Source organism: Molothrus ater, chromosome Z (assembly GCF_012460135.2).
Source record: "Molothrus ater isolate BHLD 08-10-18 breed brown headed cowbird chromosome Z, BPBGC_Mater_1.1, whole genome shotgun sequence".
NCBI lineage: Eukaryota > Metazoa > Chordata > Aves > Passeriformes > Icteridae > Molothrus > Molothrus ater.
In genome coordinates, this window is record NC_050511.2 from 53,116,737 (window position 1) to 53,141,513 (window position 24,777).

At 36.4% G+C, this 24,777-nt stretch overlaps 1 protein-coding gene across 1 annotated transcript in view; it reads left to right on the forward strand.

Moving 5' to 3' along the window:
• KCNN2 (potassium calcium-activated channel subfamily N member 2) overlaps positions 1 to 24,777 on the forward strand; it is a 71,379-nt gene that overhangs the window by 41,990 nt on the left and 4,612 nt on the right. Inside the window, exons 4-7 of the mRNA XM_036403413.2 lie at positions 3,475 to 3,616; positions 16,325 to 16,435; positions 18,896 to 19,023; positions 23,373 to 23,442. Of these exons, the coding sequence (XP_036259306.1) occupies positions 3,475 to 3,616; positions 16,325 to 16,435; positions 18,896 to 19,023; positions 23,373 to 23,442 (451 nt within the window). The remainder of the gene's footprint in view (positions 1 to 3,474; positions 3,617 to 16,324; positions 16,436 to 18,895; positions 19,024 to 23,372; positions 23,443 to 24,777) is intronic.

The following is a 24,777-nucleotide window of genomic DNA, read 5'->3' on the forward strand; positions in this document are numbered from 1 at the left end:
TTCAGAAGTTTCAGATGTAGAGTGAATGGATACTTTTGGAAAACTTAAGTTGAATATTGGAATGTGTTACACCCAAGCAGTCTTTCACAGTCCAGCTGGAATGAGGAGATGTTTGTAGTGGCTTGTGATTACTGACAGAGAGCAAGACAGCTCTGCTCCAGTGCTGGTGTGGTTGGCTTTTCTGCTCTCTATAATGTCCACTGGAATTGGCTCTACTGGGGATAATCTCAGTGATGAAATGAAAGATACAGTTGTAGGAATGGCTTTTATGTGGTCTTCTGGTGACTTCTAGAGCCACACATTAGAGAAGCTCTTATAGAAAAACATGAGAAAGTTTAACTTCTGCTGTGACCATTTTGCTATTCCCTGTATAAATGGAGAAGTTCACTCTTTGATGCTGGGATAACTTTGAAAACACGTCTAAGGGCAGTGGGTTGATTTCTTTCCCCTTTTTCAAAAGAAAGTCATTTAAATGCCTCTGGTGTTAGTTTTTAGCCATTTCCATGACTGTAAAAATAAAGATTCTGCAATACTACTTTCTTAAGATATTGCTTTTTCTGCTTTGATGAAGATATAATAATATTTTTTTACCTGATTGTGGACACAGGGTAGCAGATGACTGTCCTGACTTTCCTGGTTCAGGCTTGAGTCCCAGGTGATAGTGGTGCCTAGTGACTTTATAAAGTACTTGGAAATCCCTGCTGACACAGCAGTAATCTTATGAAAATCCAAAGTGTGTAGACATATACCAGAACTGCTAACCAAAGAGATTAAAAAATCTTAAGTGAGGTTACAAAATATATGAGACAAGATTAAACTACCTGCTTAAAAATATTACAGAGAAATTACAGGATTATCATGAGAGTGATACCTTTTTATACCGTCTCAATTTTACCTACAGATTTTTAACTTGAGAAGTCAGCCCTTCAACTTTCCATGTACAGTTGCAAGAGAAAAAGTTTTTAGTTTTTTTTGAAATATTAAATTAGGCAAATTATGTAATTTGCATGCTTTACTGTGCATGAGTAGTTGCAGCAATAACTGCAACTATTTCATGTCCTCCCATAGCCTTTGTTTCTTAATCACAGTAAATTCATTAATAAGTACTGGTGATGATTTTTAAATTAAGCATGCAAAATTTGATTGCTGAACTATAGCCTTAAAATCATAACTAAGTGAAAATACTCTGAGTAGGAAATCCAGCATGCCTGACCTAACAACTAGAATGGAAAATTTAAACAGGTCCTTCCTTGAATTGTGCTAACAAATATTGATGTAGATAGCTTTAATGAATAGTTCATCTAGGGAAGCTTAATTGTCTCCATGTCTCCAATGAAGCTTGTAAAACTTCTGATGTGCCTTTTAAAATTTATGTCACCTTTTTTAAAGAATCTATGTGTAGGTTGGCTTGTGTGTTTTCTGACATGGGTAAAGGAGGATAAGCGGATAAAGACTCCCATTTTCTCTTCCCTTTCTCTTCAAGACTTAAGAAAGTAGTTTTAATATTCTTATGGGTTATTTATTTCTGGAACTTAGTGAGTTGTCTTTGAATCTTCTGTTTTCAGTCATATGAAGCATGGAAGTGATCAGGTTCAAAATCCAAAGAGAGGCATTAAAGAAATGTATTATAAATATTTATGTGGGCATTTCTTAATATTTGCCTGAATTGCTAACCTTAGAATGTATAGTAGCTTTAGTACCCTTCTGTGAAGTTCATCCAGACCCTATGGATCGTATCTCTTACTTGATACTCTGTAGGGATTAGCATGATAGGTACACAGGCTTTCTTCTTGCCTCCTGGATGGGACAAATGTGTTTCTCTCTCTGTATCCATATATTTATTTCACAGCTGTTACTTGCTACGATTCTTAAGTGAAGACTAAAATCCCTAACATTTAGTGCAGTCTAGAAAAAAAAAAACAATGTCCGATTGTGGTTTGCTACATGCAAAGCTCTGTGGTCATGAGCTAAATCTGCCGTTATTTTTTTTAACTCTTTTTGCTGTTGTGGTTATCATTGCTGATGTCCTTTAGGACCTCCAAATGTGGACTTTTACTACATTTTTCTAAGTTTTGTTCTAGGCAAAACAGAAAAAATTGCATAAAGTATGTGAGAGACAACACTGACACCAGGAGAGAGGAAAATCCAGGTGAAGTGTGGAACAGACTTGATTGGAGTGGTTGCTGTGGTCTCTGGCAGTCAAAGAGCTTTTATGTTGTTGTAATCATCAGAGCATAGGTGGGACTTTGAAGATAGTATGTTGCAGACATTTATGGTGAATATCTTAAAAGTGTGAGAACAGGAAATTTCCTGAGAGTGCCTCTGTGCTTGCTTTGCATTCTTGGTCCGTCACGGAGACTGCAGTCCGGAAAGGAAGGAAACAGAAGCAGTTGTTTCAGTTGTGGGAAGCAGGTTGTTTACGGATTTGTGAACTAATTAAATAAATGGCCCTTTGTGACCTGTGACCCCCTGCGAGACACCGATTTAGGGACTGGCTAAAATAATACTCCTGGGGAATCTAACAGCATTTAGTGAACCTGAGGCTTCACAGCAGCTGCAGGAGTGATTGCAATCTTGAGTCTGCAGTGGCTGCTGCAGATAGTCTCTATGGCAGGGCTGCTCTGTCCAGGAAGCAAAATTCCACCCTACTTCAGGCTATTAGGCTTTTTTTTTCCCCCATCACAGACTGAGTGGTGACAACAGGTTTTTAAACATAAAATGTATCTTCACCTTCTATTCGGTATATATGTCATGTGACGACAAGATTATTTATCTAAACTTAGCAGTTTTTGGAAAGGAAAAATGAGCATATTCTACTATAATATTGAAACTAAGTCAAGAAACAGCTCATTGTGAAATTTGACATAATAGCTGACTAAACACTAAAGGGAGTTTTTGCTATATTTAAGGTAAACATCTTCTGATAGTGAGAAATACAATGGCATACTTTTTATTTACCTTGAACTTGTAGAAGGAGAGAGACCATAGGTTGTCTAAGTCAGCATTTATGTGTTCTTTTAGGATTGGATTTCTGATCATAGAGTTGCATTCAGGCCAAGGAGATGAAGATGTACTCTGCTGGCTGGTTGTGCACACAACCCATTCTCACTCTCATATTTGCCTCAGACCGCAGCAACTGTGGTATTCTGGTGTCTTATGCTACTGCAGAGCATTACCAGGACTTGTACCCCTGGTGAAGAGATTATGTTAAAAACAAAGAGATTTCTGCTGCTTTACAGTAATAACCAAATACTGAATTATAAACTATTTCTACTACTGGTGTTTTTATATCTTCTGATCCATTACTGCTCATGTATTTATATTTGAGTTATATTTAATTCCTTATAACTCCTTTTAAAATGAGATTGTAAACAAAAATGGTTGTATGGACCAGTCAATGCATTTTTTTTCAGAGAGCATAATAGTTTAACAAATGTTTTCATGATAAAGAAATTGTTTTCTTCTTCTTTTCAGATACCATGACCAACAGGATGTTACTAGCAATTTCCTTGGAGCAATGTGGTTGATTTCAATAACTTTTCTATCCATTGGATATGGGGATATGGTACCAAATACATACTGTGGAAAAGGGGTCTGTTTACTTACTGGAATCATGGTGAGTGAATTTGTTAATTGGATATGAGATTGTGATTGCTTTTAATTAATTTGAAAGTAAGCCAAAAACTTTTGGTAGTCATAAAGAAATATTCATCTGCTGTCTTGTAGAGGGTATACTTAATCAGACCATACCCAAAGTCTCTCATTCCTAATAATAAAACAGAGTTTTCTTTTTCTTTAAGCAAAAATTTAGCAACTGTGTAATGAAATACAGAGAAACAAATTGCACCCTGACATAATTCAGAAATCTCAGTAAAGTCTTCCATTAAATGTTAAGGTATCATATCATCTTGATGATCTTTGGTCATGTATAATTGGACCAGTACTAATAACGGATCTTCGGTTATGAGTTTCTTAATTTCTTATGAGTTTCTTAAAATTAATCACAAAGAGACATAATGGTGGCTAAATTCTTAAAATTTTTTTGTTTGAGCATAGCTTTCTAGTCTTTCTTACAAGTCTAATAACATATTATTCATAGCAGTCCATTGCTTTAAGTGGAATAATGTCCTGCTATTTGAACAGTAAGACCTTTTGCTACCATTGATACCATGCAGCAATTGTTAGGTTATGCATGCTCAATATATATCTATTAAGTGTATTTCATGTCTGTTTTTAATTTTTTGTATTGCACCATTTGGTCAAAGTTGGGCAGGGAGTAAGGCAATGTATTGTAATGGTGGGAAAATTTACAGATATTTACAGTAAATTAGATGTAAACAAGTTTTGGACTCTGCCATCCTTATTTGTACCAACTTCTGTGTAAACGTCCCTGTGAATGAGAAAGGCTGAATGATTGTCATGTATGTACAGTATGCAACAATAAGATACATACTTGATTCTGAATTTTTGCCAATGATTATAAGTAATGCATGTATAAGTAATCTGCCTCTGTTAAAACAACTATATTGGGATTATGGCTGAAAGCAAATACTATCAAAGTGTTGTCCCTTTTGAGCAGATAGGTTGATAGAAGATTGGTTTATAATAAGTGTACATTTTATGTCCAGAGAGAAAAAAAAGCTGCTTTTTTTTTTTTTGGTAAGGTTTAAGGATTTTTTTTACAAATGCTTCAAAATAATCTTTTAAAAAAACCTGATAGGTTTCAGTTTATTGACCTTTATTGATAAAGATTGACAAAGATTTCCAGTATATTTTGCAAAAGGTGGTAAATGCATATCTCCTTAAATACAGAGTTTGCAGCAGAGTTGAAAGGTGCAGGCTAAAAGCAGAGGAAGGACACACAGGGCTTTTTTAAAGGCTCTTGGCTGAGCTCAAATGTGCCATCTTCTGGGGTGTTTACCTTTGCTCCTTTCTGCGTTGGATATTGATGCCAGAGAGAATGAAATGTGGTCACAAATTCACTAGGAAAAGGGATGGGAGAAGCAGTGTTTATTGCCACCTTGCAGGGCAGGGATTGCAGAATTGACAGAATCCTCATACAAAGTCACTTCCACGGCTTCCATGGAAAAGTCAAGTATGGATTTATACATACTGTTTTCACACATTGGTATCTCTTTTTCACAACTGGAAGACTTGTAAAATATATGGATGATACCTTCATGTCTCTGATTGGGTTTTTTTAGTGATTATAAGTTCTGCAGCGGCTTTGGAAGAGCAGAGGCTCCAATCAGAATGTCATGGTAATGAATTTGGGAAAACGAGCCAAGTAGCTGCTGTGTTACGATAGGTAAAACAATAGAAAGGCTAACCACTAACTACATTAAAGTAATCTTTGAGATAAAAAAAACATGGAACAATGAGAAAAAGTCAGATGCTGGAATTATTCTGGGTTTTTTTGGTACTTGCCTTTTGTATTGTTTTGTTTTTTGTTTTGTTTTGTTTTGTTTTGTTTTTATAAAGGACCTGAGGAGTATGAAGTATGGCACAGTAAATATAATAATGAACTCTCTTCTAGACAAACCTGTAATACCAAAAAGCTTACAGGTCTTGAATATCATTCTTTAAAAGCAATTACTCTTCTGAAACTTGTACAGTAACTAATCAATGTTTGTTGTGGAAAATATAAAATCCTAAAAGAACAGACCTACTGATTTTTATTTCAATAGGAGCAATTGATGATCTCATTAAAAGACACCCAAAGGTAACTGTTAAATGGATCTAGTAAAATAAAAACATATATTTGGTTTTAAGAGGTAAAGTGTAATTCCCTAGCATGTGAAGCAGCAAATGCATTGGATTAGTGTGATCAATGCCAAATACTGCTGAGTGTTTGCTTTTGGATAAGGTCCCTATTAAAATGGATGGAAGGGGGAATAAATAGAAATACTTGTGAATACAAGAGTAGTTACACAGACAACTGAAGAATTAATATTGGCTTTGTGGAACTGGGGGCCCAAGGAAGCCTACTTTGGTGTCTTGATCCCTAGGGATCAAGTAGGAAGGTAGACCCTGGTGCCATGCCTTCCTACTTCTGCCTCAGGAATTGCTTTCTGTGCAATGGAAATGGGAGCGCTCAGGCTGAGCTCTGCCTTGTACTCCAGCCTGAGAAGTGGGCTTTGTGCAGTCTGCTGGTGGCACTAAGTTGTGTTGGTGATTGACATTGTAACTACTGCTGTCTTAGGTCACTGATGTAAAGCGACATCTTTTAAACTCTACAAATGCACACTGCTGGAAAATATGAAAATATTTACACATATTCAGATTATACCAAAAGGAAAAATGCCTTGAGAATTGTTGAGAGTAAGATAGCAAAGAAGTTTGATTAATGTATTAGAGAAATTGGGAAAAAAAACCCAAAATAAATTAAAAAAAACCAAAACACCCGCCCCCCAAAAAAAACAACCCTGTGAACAAAAAAATGAAAAAATATGAACCATTTACATTGTGATCTTGCAAAGCACTTAAATATATGAAACTTTCATAAAAATACTGACACAGCATGTTACAAAGAGGAGTCAATGCAGAAATGTTTTACAGTCAAGCAAGTGAAACTGAACTGGGTGCCTCAACTCAATTATGAAACTTTTACTAGGCAGCAGTAGCAGACTGTGGGCCAGGTGGGCTATAAATTGAGAGCAAATGTATTCTCTGCTCCTTGTGTACTTTAGATAGGTCTGGAAGAGTGTGTTGGATGGATACGCATACAGCTGCTGTCACTGTTCTCAGAGCAGGATAGAGAGGAAAGAGGGAGACCTGTGGCATCTTTGCCGTGCCGTGCAGCTTGTTGGTGTACTGAATTTGCATATGTTTTGTGCCTACTGGAGCTGCAATGCCTGGTTGTCAATGCCCACCCAGGCAGATCTCTCAGATGCTCATCAGCAAGGTGATCTCTGCTACAGGTGGAACACTTTCCTTGTATGGTTTCTAAGTGGAACTGCTTGTGTAGGCAGCACTTCCACTTTTTTAATGGCTTTTTGCATTTCAGGCATTGGAGTGGTTTGCAAAATTTTCCCTGCTTTATAAGGAGAATAATGAAGTTAGCAAAAATTTAAAGAAGTTCTGTAGAAATTGGTAAGGGGGAGTGTGAGAAGATATGGAAAGCTTCATAATTATGGACTGTGAGATGGATAACTTTTGCAGACCTTTGTAAGCTTTTGCAGTTACACAAGATAAAACAAGGGCAATCAATTCTTCTGACTGCAAATTACAAGTTTTAAGAAGGATATTTTTCCTTTTAGATCCAGCATTATGTGGTGAGGTGGTGCTTTTATTGTATGATGCAAAGTTTATGATGCAGAATCTTCCTGCAAAGCCACCCACCAACAGTTAGAAGCAGACATGTAAGCCAAACCTATGTTGCTGGAAATAAAATGGATGAATTGCAATTGTCCTGTCACAGGATGCAGTTGGTTTGGTATAGCTTGATGATGTTTGCTTTAAATGAAATAGATGTTATTTCAAGTGTCTGCTTTGCTAATGTGGAAATTATACTTTAATTGCTTCTCTTGTTGAAATGAACTTCAAAGAGATTATTAGGCTTAGGAAAGAACCAAATAAATACAAAAAGTTTCTTAAATGTATACAATGGCTGTGGACAAGATTTGAGGTTTTCCTTGCAAAAACTTTAAGTGGCATCTTTTAACTACAGTATTTGAAGACCACTCATGTAGATGAAATATTCTTATTAGAGTAGTTGCTATGAAGTCAGTGTGTACAATCTGGCTTTAGGAGCTATTAGTTCCGAATGGTGAATCAAAAATTATTATCTCATTTTAAATCCTCTCATGCTGAAGGTTTTATGTCCTTTGGAAGTCTGCCTTTATTTCTAAACAATCACTGTTTTTTTGCTATGAATCATGAAAAAAGTGATGATGATGATGAGGTGTTTCTGATTTAAGAACAGAGAACTCTTCATCTAAGGCTTAATTGTCATGTTTTTGCAAATGGTAATTGTAGACAGCCTGGTCTTACCAACAAATACAGAGAACTATCTAACATAGGAACCTGGCACTTAGAGTAGCAGTTTCTAACTGTCCTATTTTTTGTGAGTAGCAAATCTTAACTGTATTATTTTTGAAATTTATTATTTGTTAGATTGTAAAAAAAAAGAGGTGATAAACAAGTAGATTCTAACTGCATAGTTAACATTGTTTGCATGTCTTCTGGGATGAGTCCTGAAAAAGAGAAAAAATAAGGTAAACGTCAGATTCGAGCGAATATGGAAATTATTTTATAGAACTTTATGGATAGTGTACAAAAAGGTCATAAATTATTGTGTATAATAGTGTCTAAAATGTGTGATTTTATGAAAACTTTTGTTCATGTTGTTTAATTGTGTAGTGTGTCAGAGAAACAATGGTTTATAAAATATAGAAATATATTTTGAATTACAATTTAAAAGCTGAAAAGGTATTATCAAATCAAATTAAAGCACTATGGTACATCATTCTGTTGATAAGTAGATATCTCAAACATCTAGAACACTGTTCAGTTTTTACTTCTCTGAGAGTACAGAAAATATGAAAAGCTTTTGATGTAAATTGATAGCATCTTGGGTCCATGTCTCAGATATATGCTAGAACGTGATTCAGTAGGTTCTGATAATTCAGTAGTAAATATAAGTGACATCAGGACTTAGAACAGACTGCGTTTGTTCCTTCTATCATAGTAGAATCTAAGTAGACAACATATTGAGCAGAAATTTTATATGGAGAAGACAGATAATGATGCCTGCATTCTTAAGGGTAAAGCTATTAAAAGCTGGGCTGCTGAGATATTTGTCAGCTCCTCTACTATTGTTGTTCCAGCACAACAAATTGCAAAAACTTTGGTAGGGAAGAAAGGTAGTTTGGGATTATTTATGTTTGTGGCTTGTTGGAGTGAAATTTATAGCTGAAGTAAAGAATCATAAATTATCAAAATCAAGTTGAGAAGCTTTAAAACATGATCCCCGAAGCAGTGGTTGAGAGGGCGTTAATCTAAAAAGTGAGGCAATGGCAGAGGTTTTACTCCATTTGAGTAAACAACACCTCTTGAAAGGTTTCACCATCTTTCAAAACTAGAAAAATTAAGGGAAAAAGACTTCTTCAGAAGGTCTTTAGTTTGTACCAGTAGAGCAGGGAAGTTTTTGAAGTGGCAGAGGACACAGGAACTTTTTCCCACTAAGGTCTAGTTATGGATGCATTTCAGTAAATTCAAAGGCAATTATTTCCTGGCTGGAAAGAGAAGCAGTTGTCTCATGCTTTCATTGTTTACATGGTATGACTAGAGCTGATGACTGGTGCAGCAAAACTTCTTTGATCTGAGAAAATGTAATTTCATTTGCAATAACCTTAGATTTAATACAACAGTTTTTGTATACTTTTACACATATTCTCATGAAACTTTTGTATTTGCAACATAGGTGAAGAACAAGAACATCACTGGTAGCTTTCATCCTGAATTATTGAAGTGATGTTTCCCGTCAGCCTTATAGGCTGTTAAGCCTGCTCATTTAAGGAAATTACACTTCAACCCTTGCCCAGCAAAAAGTTTTTTATGCATTTTGGGATAAACTGTCCAGGGGTATTTTAGCTGTTATGACCACTGAAGGTTTACCAGAAGCCCAATCATCAGGCCATATTCAATTGCCAGGGATTCTGACAATTCTGAAAATTGTCCTAACTTTTCTGACAGTCTACAGTCATTTACACTACATTCATTAACACTACAGTCCTTTGTAGGTTCCCCTGTAGAAGAGACACTGTCTTCATGTTATAAATCATTATGTCTTTTGTTGTCTCAGATGTCTCTCCTAGTACCCAGCTTTTATTTCTCAAGAAGTTTACTTCACACTCACTTATGAATACCCATTCTTATGTGTGACACTGGTTAATCAATTTCACATTTATACATAACATTTTAATGGTCTTCATAATTTTTATTTTCGCAACATTGCCAAAAACCTTATGGACTAATTAGAAGTAAACAAACCTGCTCATCTATTCCTATATAGATCAGAAATTTAAATGTTGCAGTAAAATTCTAGATGTGATGCAGACAAATGCCACTGAAGACAATAGTAGCCAGGCAAATATTGAATACATGAAAGTATAAATAATGCAAAGGTTTTTTAGATCACTCTTTGGTGAGATAACATAGCTGTTGTCCTATTACTCATTTTATTTCAGTCTTGCAAGGTTATACATCTCTCCCAGTAAACAGTGACAAATACAAACCCACATTTATACAGCACCACTTCCCTAGCTTCTGCCTGTGTTGTTTTCGAAAGGTTTTTTTTACTTCAAGCAACAAATTTTAAAAAATTTTTTCCCCTTCCCTGGTGGTCATATATGTCCACCTTTGAGAGAGCCAGATGAACAAAATGCCTGTTTAAATTCTTACAGGGCTTTCATTTTATGCAGAGCAGCAGGAGGAATGTTGTGCCTTTTCTGGTGCAGAGCTAAATTTCCCACCAGAACCATGTCTGCAAAGCGCACCTTCTCTCTCCCTCAGTGGATCCCAAGAGAAATGAGCAAGAAATGTGGCAACTGCCTTCTTTCAGCTACAGGCAAGTATAGCAGGACATTTTTGTATAGCAGGACATTTTTGTGACACCTACACCACTTAAGATTGCACTTCATTCCAGTCCAGTAAACCAAAGATGCCAGGTGACTTGCAACAGAGACACTGATACGCAGTGTTGCTTCCCTTCTCACCAGCATCACCCTCCAGGTGGTTGCAGGAGTGACTCAATTCACTGTAGTCTTGTGAAGGTATTTCAGAACCTTATCAAAAGAAGAACCAAGTGACAATGCCCGAGGCATTTACTTAGAGGACAACAGGGTTTCTCTACTGACCAAATGCTGCTTTCAGTTCTAACTGGAAATGCAGCCAGTGCTAAGCTTTATTTGCCTTAGATAAACCCTTGGTTGAAGAGCTGAAAGCTTCTCTGCTGTCAGTAAAACTGGACCTTGACAATAATGTTAGATGTACGTGCTAGACTGCCCTTGAAGTCTGAACCCTGCAGTTTTGCCAGCACTGTCTTGCAGCAGTGCGAACATTCAGTCTTAGCCCTTGTGAGTGGTAGTAAAGGCATGGTCTTGATCCAGATTCCATAGCCACATTTTCATTGTGTGCTGTGGGAAACACCAGCTTTTTCCTTCCATCTGCCATGGCTGTGTCAGGTGTGGTTTACTGTAATGTAAAATCCTCTGTAGTAACTTTTAGTTAGTCAGCTTTGATATGGTGATTCTGCTGATGTCAGCAGAAAGCTCAGTGTGGATTGCAAAAGTGAAGAGGACAGAGGATTGTGGTTGGACAGCAAAAGGCATCTGAGCTGGCATGTAGTAATATATTGATGAGTGACTTTGACAAGGAAGAGAAAAGGAAAGTCAGTATAGTGTGATGTACATACTATAACTGGGTAATACAGGCCAACCACCTTTATTAATTCTTATTTATATTCCTGTAGCCCTTCAGGACTCCTGATCCTATTGATGCCAGTGCTGTGTAAAGAGAGTAGAAATACACAGTCCAATTTACTGATGAGTTTACCATTCCCGTAGAGCAAATAGAATGGGAAACAAGGAGGAATTATGTAGGGTAGTAGTAGTCATCTTGGCATACTAGAATCTGACATACCTTCACTGATTTTGCTAGGCTTTGTAGTAAGTAAAATCCTAAACAAAGAAGGGGAAGGTTTTAAAAGAAAAATATATATTAGATTTATATGTTTCTTGGGAGCTTTTACTAAATAAATAGGTGATGCGAAGAATCTTGTCTGAAAGATCTTGTTAGAACTGAAATCCCTGAGGAGTCATAAAATACTGCAACTGAGGGCAAATATTCTGTATATGATGCCATAGAGAAGGGACTACATCAACACAGAGCAGAGTAACATTTTAAGAATGACAGGCAAAGAAAATAACCATTGCAGCAATGTCTGATGTGTCTAAGACATAGTTTGCTTTGTTAAAGCATTTGAAAGAAGGCTTGCAATAATTCAGAACTAAGTGCCAAGAGGAGAGGCTGTGCAGAAAATAGGGAAAGTTGCAATTTATGACACCTGTAAGTAAAATGAAAGACAACACCAAGTAATAGTCATGTTTTTTTCTGAGAGTCACGTTTAAGTTAAATTCATGTCATGTTCAGTTGCTAAATTTAAAGTATAATTTAAAATACAATTAATTTCATCTTTCTTCTCTTTCACTTTTCAAATAACATGGGCTTGACATTAATGCCTGATGACATTATTTTTCCCCCTCAATTTAATCCATCCTTCCATTCGTTTTTTAGGTGTATCAGTCATCATTTAGATTTATGTAACAGAGAAAATTATTATCCTACTACTGTTTAAAAACTGCCTAACCATATATGAGTAAAATGCCAACGTACACTTCCACTTACATTTCTATCAGGGAAACTCACTTTGTATTCTAGGCATCAAAGAGGGCTAGAGAGGAGAATGGCTTTCACAGACTTGCGTACCCGCATGAGCATTTGAACTTTAGGTGTCATTCTTTGTCCTTAACAGGAGCACCATTTTTAGAATTAAACATACAAAGAATGTCCTCAAGTTGCTTGCAGTCACATCAAATTGCTTTCATAAGGGACAATGGCTAAATAGATTGACAATCAAGACAAGTTCTGTCCTGTGCAAGCAGTTGTGAACCCGATGCTAAAGGTTGTACTGCTCATAAGTGCAAATTCTACAATTGCCATCAGAGATCTGATGCCACTGTGAAGTCCAGAGTTTGTTGATTTGCTCAGGTGGAAGACTGTGGATATGTTTATTTTCAGACTTCTTTCTTTTACTGTGGACAAATATGCTACACTTCATATCAAGCAAGAAATACTGCGTGTTCAGGATTAAATTCATGTGCTTCATCTTTTGATCCTTGCAAACAGGAAATAAGCATTGCTCCACTCATCAGTGGAGTCCTAATCTTGCCTATTCTTCAATCTGTGATCTTTAAGAGCTTCTCACGCTTTAGTAGATAATTTCATTCAGCTTCTACATGCCTTCTGGAAAACAGAAGAATTCAGGTATCAGAATCAGCTTTTAAAACTGGTGGTTGCTGGCAAGTACTTGTTCATAGAGTGCTTGAACACCATCAAATTAATGAATGGCTCATTCTGTTATTACCTGTTTCCACTAAGTGGAGCAGATGAACAACCTTGGCTTGATCAATTTGCTTACACTGAGTGTGTTGTAATAATTTCTGTCCTAAGTGCCCTTAAAACCAGGCTGCTTACCAAGCCAAAACACACTGTGATAACTCTGTAATGCAGGAGGTGGTCAGGCTGCTGATTAAGGAGTGTGAATTCCAGATAGAATTGATTAATGCTTTGATACCTGAAAATATATTTGGTCCTGCCTTTTTAATTTCCTTCATTCTTACATATAGTTCTCCTGAACAAGAGCTTGAAGCAAAGATTTATTTTATTATTTACTTCAGAACTGGATAAAAATAATGATGTTGAAAGTTAATACAGTAACCAAATATAAGACTTTGTAGAATTTTATTCTCTAAAGAACCCCTCCTGCAGATGAAATAATTATTAGTGCTTTTACTTAGTTTGAGCAATTTTAATAAATAAGTATTTATTTATAAATATTTACTAATAAATATTTATTAATAAATAAATAACAACGCTACAATTTTTTAAGTAACTATATTTCCTCCATTTAATTTCTGCCATTTTGAATAATTCTCACTTTATGAGTATTTTTAAGGATGCTGAGCTCTTTAGGAGAGCCATGTAATACTGCAGGTTGCTGTAACATAAAATATTAATTAGCATCATGTAGGTTAAGTGGAATTTTAGTCATTGTTGGTAGCTGCTATGAATGATTATGTTTCCTTTACAGTACTGTGAAATGTAAACATGCAGGTAGTATAATACTTCCTGCTTCTGAAGAAACACTAGAAGAACTCATGTTCATGTCCTGAGATCCCATCATGTACCACAAAACGAAGAGGTTTAAGTTTGAATTTAGGGTACCTTACCATCACAATAAGCTGTTTTGGATATGAGGAAGATAGCAGTGCATATACACCGTAGAGGTGGTTGTCACAGCTCACCAGTGACAGTATTGTGACACCGCAGGCAGTATATTTTATGTGAGACATAAAACTCCTACTTTTGACAGCATTTGGCCCTTACAGCTGCTGTGCCACATTGAAAATGCCTTAATCAGAAAGGCTGGAATGAGTTTGCTTCAAAGCAAGCTCTTTTGCCTGCCACCATTCCTCTAGCCTTTTTGAGGGGGATTGGGAAAGAGTCATCTAGTATTTCTCTCCCCCAGTAAATTGGCTTAAATGGGTGTTTTTTTGCCAGTGGGGTCTGTATTGATAAGCTCATTTCCATTCTTTGAGCAGGCAGAACTCTGGTTATGTCATTAAATCAACATCTGGCCCTGGTTTTCCTGACATACTGAACCAAAAGATGTCTGCTTTTATCTTCACTTCCTTGCTATTATATGGGGTAATTTATTAATTTATTTGCCTACAGAGAAGTCTTCTGCATAATAGCATTTACCTCAACAGGAAGAAGACTTAAAGAGCACTGTCTGTTTTCTGGGGAGGTAGGATGTGTTAGAGCATCTTCTGCCTTGTCCTCTTCCCAGTGGAGGCTCAGTGGGCTTCAGAAGTGCATAGCCTTAAGCTGTGGCTGTATTCTTTCTCTTTAACTGTTAATGGGGTCTTGAGAAGGAGAAGAACTTATAGCACCATTTTGACTCATGGAGAGAGCAAAACTTCAAGTAAATTCCCAGTAATTCCATCATCACAAGACTGGACAACAGAGATGTGGAGAAAAACAAAGGCTTAGTATTGAGAACAGGAAAGAAGCAAGAAATGCAGCAAACTTACGAGACGCTCATTTGAAGGAATGCTGAGAGCTGTTGAGGATGGAAGATGAGAACTAACTGGAGAAAATGAGAGGAGGGTTGGGTGGATTTTTTGGAACAATCTACCAGAGAAATGGAAAAGTTATTAATTCAAGGCTTTCACAGAATTCATTGTATGCCTCAGTAAGTACACAGAGAGAAAAGATCCAGTTTTTTAAGGACTCTGTGTGGAAAAAGGTTCCCAATTAGGTAATTTATTTTGCAGTCTCTATATTTTTAATAATGGATTTTGTATTTTGAAAGCTAAATTCTGAGATTTCTTCTGGATTTTTTGGAGAGGGTAAGGCAGTTTTAGATGTGGGGGATAGAGAATAAATTAATGGGAGAAATACAGAATAAGTAGAAGAAAGCTCTGTGAATCAAAATATGCTAAGCTTCAATGAGAAGCAATGAGAGATTGCTTTATATTGAAGAGTAACTGACACAAGTGAGTAAGAGCTAGATTGGAATGAACCTGCAAGTTAAATGTAGCTTTGTATATTTAATGAGATATTTTTATTTTAAAGAAACTGTAAGAATATTTTTATTAAAACAAAATATTAAAGCAGTAGAATTTATAAATGGTGTAAAGGTAATGATACCTCTAGATGTGTAAAACTGACACTGCTTATTACCTGGCTCATTTTAGCCTCCTTTCTGTTTCACCTGCCCCATAAAGAAGCGTTTGTATTCGTGATGCTGATAAAGCCACTGTCATTCCAAAGAGGCAGGCGCCTTCTGGAATTTGCCTGTTGTGCACATGCATGTCAATGTGTATACACGCATGTGCATACATATACACAGCATGAATTAGAAAATTGGTATTTTCTCTGTCCAAGTTTTGAAGATACGGTCCGGTGTATGTGTTCTATTTTATATGGTAATAAGATAAGCAGAAAAGATCACTGAAGGACTCAGAACAACAGGAAAATATACTAAAGTGAGTAAATAATAATTTTACTATTATTTTTAGGCCCTGAAGAAAATCCTAAGAAACTTTTCTTTTTTGTATGTGTGTGTGCTAAATACTAATCTAATCTTATTTCCTCTTTAGCAGTTGTTATAACCTTGAGAAAATTTTTAAGAACAGAGTACTCTGTTACTGGGTTTTAAAAGTTGTTTTTAATCACCCCCTTTGTTTATGCATTAGAAATGGGAAATGTTCAACCCCTGCAGGGGAAAAAAAACCAAACAACTGAACTTCTAAGTGATGCTGCTCACTAATTATTTTGGTGCGTTAATAGTTTACCAGCCTGTAAATACTGACTTGAATTAATACTCTGAAATGAAACAGCTGTAGTATGTTCACTGTATTTACCTGGGATCAATCACCTGATGCTTGCCATACTTCTACAGGAAAGGAGAAACTTCCTCTAAAAACCCTGCAAAATGCAGTAGTAACATCCTGGGGGTTTGTTTTATTGTTTTCAGGGTGCTGGGTGCACTGCACTGGTGGTAGCTGTGGTGGCAAGGAAGTTAGAACTTACCAAAGCTGAAAAACATGTGCATAATTTCATGATGGACACCCAGCTAACTAAAAGAGTAAGTCACACTTTATATTCACAACCGAAAAGGAATACTGTGTATTAATTTATTTCTGCATTTGTGTTTAAGTAGTCTCCTGCTTGGTATCCTTGCTGAACTTTGTCATGGGTATTGTTTTGAAAGATTAGAAATTGGATGCCTTGAGTTTTCCTTTAAATTGAGGACAACTGCAAGTTGTCAGCAAATTTTAAGGGTTTGTATAGAATATTGTATAGAGGGCCCTTGTAACTGGAAGGTATTTGGTGTTAATTAGTTAATTAGCAGTTAAGTGTTGTGGAACTAGACTATTGCATTAAACCAAAAGCTTTTGCATGGCATATGAAAATATATTTTTTGTAGCTAAAATAGGTGAAATGACAGATAAAAACTAAAATTTCAACCTATGAGAGATATTCTTAAGAAAATAACATATGTTTTCATATGTTGCAACATATGAACAATAACAGTGAGGCAGTCTTTCCAACTGCGTTTTGTACACAACACATGGTTTATTAAGTGGCACACAGTTCTGAAGGACCCTGAAAGATATTTGTATATATTATTTTTAGAAGAAACTATTTTTCACAAAATAGGAGGCATTGGTGTTGAAATATTTTAAATGAAAGAAAATGCAGCAAACAAGGCAATACAAATCCTTTGCTGAAATAAAACAGGTCAGTTTTGAGGGAACAAGAAAAAGAGTAGTAACTGTACAGTGCACTCAACTTGTTCAGTCTTCATTATTGAGAAGAGCCAATGTGAAGAAAAAGGTGCTTATAGTCACAGCTCATCAGAACTCAGCAGAGTTTCTCCTTAGTGGTGGGTGCCTGAGATGGAGACAGTCGTTCTGCTCCAGGCGAGGAGGAGGAAGAGGATGGCTGCCCCAGCACAGCTCCATGCAGCACTGCAGCGCTGCACTGCTGCGGGTCTTGTGTTGCAGAGAGCCCCGTCCTGTCCCCAAGTGCTGTGTTTCTCAGAGCACTGCTCTGGCTGTGCTGGGTCTCATTTCTGTGCTGCTCACCACTAACAGCCTGTATCTCCTCTAAGGAGTCACAGCAGGGAGAGACTAAGGATGAGTGAGGAGAGAATTCCTATATAGGTATAAAGGGTGTCTGACAAGGTGTCTCTTTGTGTTTGTTGATTTACATTCCTATTGCAGTCAGTTAAGGTGTTGTTGATACTAGACCACAGGAAATAATTTGTCCTTTCATAACATAGTTACTTTTTTAGTGTTATCTGACAACTGAGCCCAAAATGTGTCTCAGAGATTGGCCAGATTTTGAGTCTAGTCTTTATTTATGCCTTTTGAAGTTTATTTTGTTCATCTATTCTTCATATAAATCTCAATGTTAGTGTAATACTTTATTAAACAAAGCTTTAAGCTTGTGAAACTCAAAGCACATGAAAAGTGAGCCAAGCAAACAAATCTAAGATGCACATCAGATCATAATTCATGCAGATGCTGGGGATCTTTCCTCACAGCCTGATGATAGCCATACTTTCCAGGAGTGCAAGGGCTACTTAGGAATTGTGAGGACGTCTCTAAACCATGGTTGTGCTTTCAGTGAAGACAGGACAAGGTTCTCCAACACTTACAGGTGCAAAGTGGGGAGGCTGTTGCTGGGCCAAGTTATTGCATGACATTCCTGCAATGTCTTAGCGATTGACTTAGCTCTGACACTGCAGTTACTGGCATGATGTAAAGCTGGAGGAGAGAAAATAAAGATGAATAATTAGGACAATTTTTCTTTCCAAGTATCCTAGTCGTTCAGCCATTAATCAACATTGCATTCAAATTATTTGTATGTTTTTAAGCATTCTTGAAAATTTTGGAGGGCCTAAAAAGGGAACTGTAGGTACTCTTTAACATTTTATGGAACGCCAAATTTAAAAAATAAATCAAAGCACTTTTTAAATAGAACTCTGCCCGCATTAATTGACAACATATTTTTTCATCTTCTTGGAGATGTTAAAAAAGAAACAAGTATAAAAACTAAATGCCACCCAAAACCAAAAAAATAAAAGAAAGGGACAAAGTGCTCAAACAGCTCTGAAACTTTAAAAGACTGTTAAATTGCCAAAAGAATTAAGAAGTGCTAACCATAGAATAAGAAAGAGAGAAATGTTATGGTCCTATTGAATACACTTAATTAACATACAGATAATGCATTAGTATTTCCTCACTGTAATGGATATTGCCATAAACACCAAACAGTTCCAACTTTTTGAAGAGGGAAAATTATTCCTGGATGCAAAAATATTTGATCTGAACATCACATCTATATTAAAAGGAAACTGCTCAGCAGTCCCCTTTATCCAGTTGTTGCTTTCTTCCCTCAGTGCTTCAGCTTCTTGAGGTACCCACTTCCCACAGTTAAGACAGCATTTCAAAAGCTTTAGGAAAAGTTAGTAACAGAAAAGTAAAAACATAACATAGTACTACTTTTGTCAGCCTGGTGTTTTTCTTTTATTAAACAGGTGAAAAATGCAGCGGCCAATGTACTCAGGGAAACATGGTTAATTTATAAAAACACAAAGCTGGTTAAAAAAATAGACCATGCAAAAGTAAGGAAACATCAACGCAAATTCTTGCAAGCTATTCATCAGTAAGTATTATTTTGCTTTCTTTTTCCTCCCAAGGTGTTTTCTCTGTTAGTTTCCTTCTCTCTCAGTCACTCTTAGTCCCATTCTGCCCCCTCCCTCCTCTCCCCCCACCATTCCCTTCCCTTCAAGGTTGTTCTGGAGGTTGATTTTCTTTCAGAGTAAGACAAAGATAGCCATTTACTGTATTATCTATTTACAACAAAATAAGAAGGTACACTGGCAGTTTATGTCCATATAAACTGGTGAATGTTTTTTAGAAGTTCCCCATACTTCTTGAGTTATCTAAGACTTTTTTTGTTCTATGCCACTGAGACTATCCTTTATTTTTATGCATTTTCTTCCAGGTAGAAAGATGTGAGCTACAATAGACAGAAGAAAATTAAAAAAAACCCAACATTTTCTTTGTAGTAAATGTTTTAAAATTGTAAAGTCAGAACAATGTGATAGAAGAGAGTATGTATGTAGTGTTTAATGAACAGAATATTCATCAAGTATAAGTTCATGGCCCACCAGCATTTAGCCTCTCTCCACTGTATATTCTCAGTGCATAAGATCAAATGTTGGTATGTCAGCTATGATCCTGGCCATCTATTCTAGAAAATGGGAGTGTATGCCAATAGTTGAGACCATTGAGCACCTCTGGCATTATTCAAATGAGTTCTTCCCCTCTACATGAGAGTCTGAAACAAGCCTGAGGTCTAAAACTGGTAGTAGGTTTAAGCTGTGCCATGGTTTTGCCAAACTACAAGTATTTATCTAAAATTTGCAGTATGTATTTGTCATAAAGCACATCCAAATGAGTAGAATTGCTCAATGGTTACTATTCCTGAACTACCTGAGGGGAAAAAAACCTCAGAGTTTTGTCCTCAGGAACCGGGGAATTTTGGTCCTAAGGACCATTTTGAGGAATGGTCAGGATCTGTTTGTTCTATTTGTTATCCCCATTCAGCTGAGGCAGCCATCTGTACAGCCTATGAAGATAGTTCCAATGAGTTACAGAGAAGAAGGAGAGAAATTAGGTTTAGTTTCAAACTGATGGTTTCATAACTTTTGAGTGTAGGTCTGTGCCTGAGACAACCAGTGAAGTGATGTGAGAGGGGCATCCATGATGAAAAGAATATCTGTGCAGCATCTTACAGGAAAGACAGGAAAGAAAGGCCAGGTTTACTCATTTCCTATTAGTAAATTTAGACTAACAATCATTCTCTCTTTCATAGCAATGTTTTAAAGCAGTAGGTAACTAAGCTTAAGCTATGAAGTATTCTGTAAACTTTGATTACTGTATTACATTTAGCAAATTTGCAGGTTTAAATGTTACTGAGTCATTGTGGAGATATTTTGAGGAATAAAAAGATAACAGAAGTTGAGGCATTTTTATGTGAATATAAAAAGCATATTTTTATATAGCAGTTTGGCCACCCTGCTTAGCTTAAAGGATTGGGAGGTGGAGGGGAGTGGCAGGGGTTCTGGGGAGAGGATAGCATGTCATGTGCATCCTTGCTGGACTTGAATCCTTGATTGAAAAGGCTGTTTCTTAACATTCTAACTTTACTATTTATTGTGTGTGTGTGTGTGTGTGTGTGTGTTGTGTGTCTGTGTGTGTATGAGCACATATGTTCAGAAAAGAATCTAAAAAGCACAGCAGGCTCGATCTCCAGCTTTTTTTATCAGTGAAGCTCAGAAGAGCTTTTCAGGATATAAAGTGTGTTCTGCATCTCCCTTAAAAATTAATTAATCAAGTGGAGGGGAGAAGGTGGCATCAGTAATTTTTTCCTAGGTGTGACAGCTAGATTGCACAGCTATCTTAATAATTTCTCTCTGTCTTTTACCACTTTGCACTACAGCCCCAAAACTTTTGTATTCAGGGAAAAAACCCCAAAAGATAATTTTTTCAATATGCTGAAGAATGCACCATAAATGAAAAGATTGCACCAGCAGTTTGCTTTCTTCCTGTAGCTGATTAGATGGATGCAAATTAATTTTCCATCCCTTTGCATCTTTGTACTTTTTCTCAAGTGACTTACAGTTTTCCATCTTTCTAGAGTCTTAAGTTTTGTTTAGTCCCCCTCCTTCATCTTCAACCATTTCACTGGAAACAAAAATAAAAAGAGTGGGCTCTCTCAGGGCTAATTTAATAGAAGAAACGATCCCAGATCATGATAACAGTCACGGCCACAGCTCTGAAATGTGTTCAGCTGGTCTGAGTGTTCTGCTTCTCATGCACATTAAATAAGATGAAGGTGAAATCATAAAAAAGCATTTTATGTATTGTATGAATAAGAAAATCTGCAGTTGATAGTTAATGGGAAGGCTTGAAGATATTGCAGATTCCTACATCATGAATGCGAGTTAGATGACTCCTCAGGCAGCTGCTGATCAAAAGTAGCAACGCCCTAGGACTTTCCACCTGCTGAATCGAGCCCACTGTGCTCATTTGGTCGTTTTAGTATATTTTACACTTTGTTTTCTTTTGTTTTGTCTTTTTTTCAACATATGAAAATAGAGCTCGGAAGTAAGTTGTATAAGCTGTTCCTTTCTAAACTTGCAGAATTTACCACTGTCTGCATGCAAAAAATAGAGTTTTTATTTGTGAATTTCAGTGGTCTGATTGCTGCCATGGAAATGCGATCCAGAATCATGATCTTTTTCTGTGATAAGTGAAGTTCATAAAATCAAAATTTTATCTTGATGAATTATACTAAGAAAGTCTGTTGGTTTTCTTTAAATCCGGCTGCTGCAGCTAAAGACTTGCCATATCTATATGTTCTTACAGCCTGTGGTAGGTGTTGGGTTGGTTACTATGAAGAATTATCATGTTGTTTACAACTCGTACTACAATGATAATGAACTTCCTGGAATTTTAAAATTAAAATACTGATTGTCAAACAGATGAGTCAATGAATCTTAAGAAAAGCAGAAAGCACATATTCTGCACATTATTTGAAAGAATGGTCACCAAAATGCTGGGGTTTTCATTCTCTAGAGAAATAATATCCTTTGAATAATTGTTCTGACATTTTGATAATACAATTCTGTACCTTGGAGACTCCTTTTTTGCTTCAGAAGAACTCCACCTTGTAGCCTCTGAAAACACGACTCCTACCATCTGCATTTATGTTGTGCTCTGAAAGAAGCTTCCAGGGGAAGAAGAGCATATGGCATTCCAGTAACAATCTCCTGGAATGCCAGTTTTATGTGATCAGTTCATTTCTACCTTAACAGAGTTATTTCCATTTATATTTTAAAGATATTTTTAAATTATATTTCACTCTCCACAACTTACTTTCTCATACCAGTTAGCCTAGATATGAAAGGAAATGCTTGTCAACTAAAGAGATAAGGAAACTTTTTGGTTTTGGAATACCTTCAAGAGGGTTTTCTTTAGACCACCTTTCTAAGTAATACCATCACTGAGAAATGGACAGAGAATGCATTAGCAACCTACCTGTCACGAAAGGCTGCCAAACTCACTTCCATTTGACAGCTAACCAAATTCTTGTTTTGGTTGGCACTTGGCACACTGGTAGACTGAAGTGGTATCTTATCACAAATCTACAAACGACTCCTCTGGTAGTCAATCTGGAAAACATGGGGTTTGTATCAGAGAATGTATAAGAAGGGTCCTGTATCTTGCGAAAAATGTGCATAACCAACAATAATGCAGATAAGCATGCATCAAAGAAAAAATGTACCCTTGCTGCTTCTTTCATAGTTTTTCAATGCTATAGTTTAAATAGTAAATTTAAAATGTAATCATATTTAGATTCACAAATTATCCAAAAAAACCAAATGTATTGGCAAGCATGTTGGTTATTTAGCTGCTGGTCTGATGGAAGTTCTGTTTAAAGTAAGGAGAAACTCACTTATCACTGTATGTTCATCAGGTTCCGACACCTGCTAACCCAATCCATTTCCGACAGAACAGGGCTAATACCTGTATCTAGTCATGTAGGCATGGGAAGATTCTTGATTGCTACAACAATAATGACAAAAAACTGTTGTTCTATGTTTCTTCCTATATCTACTTGTCACGATACTGAGGCTTTGAGGAATGTTTTGGCTTTCTTTCATGTAGTCTGGATAAATTGTTATCTTCTTTATTGAATTCAACTTTGACCATCGCAAATGATGTTCTCAAGGACATCACATTTCCTTGCTGTTTCCTTTTTTGCGGTGTTGAAGAAGCATGCTTCTCATTGTAGCAGGCACATGAAAGATTCTGACTCTACACAAAGTAGTTAAGGCATTGTCCATGCAGTGAATTGCTCTTGTAAATTTTGTGCATGCTCTCTAGAAATCCTAGTATGACCTCATGCAAAAAAAAAATCTGACTTAAAATTCCACTTTTTAGATTAAGAAGTGTAAAAATGGAACAAAGGAAACTGAATGATCAAGCCAACACTTTGGTGGACCTGGCAAAGGTTAGTAGGCAGTTACTGTTGTTTCAGCATTCATCCTTTCAAAATGAACAGTTTTTTAGTGAAAATGTTAAGCATTATATGTGCAAATATTGTTAACAAGGTGTTATATATAGCAAATGAAAATATGTGTGTGTTTTGTGGTAGCACCTACATCTTGAACAAGTATCCTGATGAAAGTTTGAACATGCCATATTTATTTATTTTTTTTGTACATTTGAAAAAGACTTCACAATTGAGAGGCTGATCCTGAGAGCTCCTGAGCTGACTGCAGAGGTCATGGTAAATGCTGAACTGTGAGTGGGCCGTAGTGGTGTAGTGCTGTGAAGTAAGAAGACTTTGCTATGTGGTGATAGTGACTGTGCCATGACAGACCATAGTAAATAGCCTCTAGATTGGAGTTAGAGGTTCTGGATTCCTGTTCCAGGTGTCTTATGCAGCAGTAACTTTGGACAAGTAAATTTAGATCTGCATTTATTTAAGTTTTTATAATGAATAGTAGCTGCCTACTTTGCCAATATATCATAAGGCTTTTAAAATATTTTTAAACCATTTGAGTTGAGGTAAAAGAGGCTATTCAGGTGTAAGCTGCTTGTTTATTGTTGCTAGAATTTTTCATAAGTATGTAATAACTAGAAAGCTAGAGACCTGAGCTGATAGCATTTTGGACTTCCATTAGAACTTAATATTTAACAGTAACTGTGAGTTAATTTGAGGCTACATTAGAAGCATTGATGGGCTCTTCTTAAGAGTTTCTTGTACACATCTTCATTTACCTCAAAATCCTCCTTGATTTCAAGTGCATCAAAGCAAAGATTAAACTCTTCAGTGTTCATTCCCCTCTTGCTTTACAGAACCATGTGACAGCTTCAGGTGAAAATACAGTTCAGTCTAATGCTTCTGGCAACTAATAAGGACTTTTAATATACTATTTTGTGTAGACTACTTCACTTTCAAGGGTTATGCTAGCATCCTGAAACAGAAGGCAGAGCAATAGGTTATAACACACCTGATACTAAAGTGGTTTGCTTACACTTCAGGCAGTCATTCAATTAATTTTCCTTTCCTTTGGATGGTTCATAAATTTCAACTGATTTTTTCTACTGAATTACATCCAGTTTTGACTCCAGTTTAAATAATCTGAACCCTCAATCTATAAGAGGCAGATATTCAGCCATTATGTTTTAACCAAGTCTCTTTGAAACAACACATTTAAGATTACATTTTTACTGACCATTGTGCATTTTAAAGTGCACTCTATATTCTGTATTCAGCAGTGTTTTGTAGAGGCCAGATAGATTGGAGAGTTCAAAAGTAAAAAAGCATAGAATTGAGTTT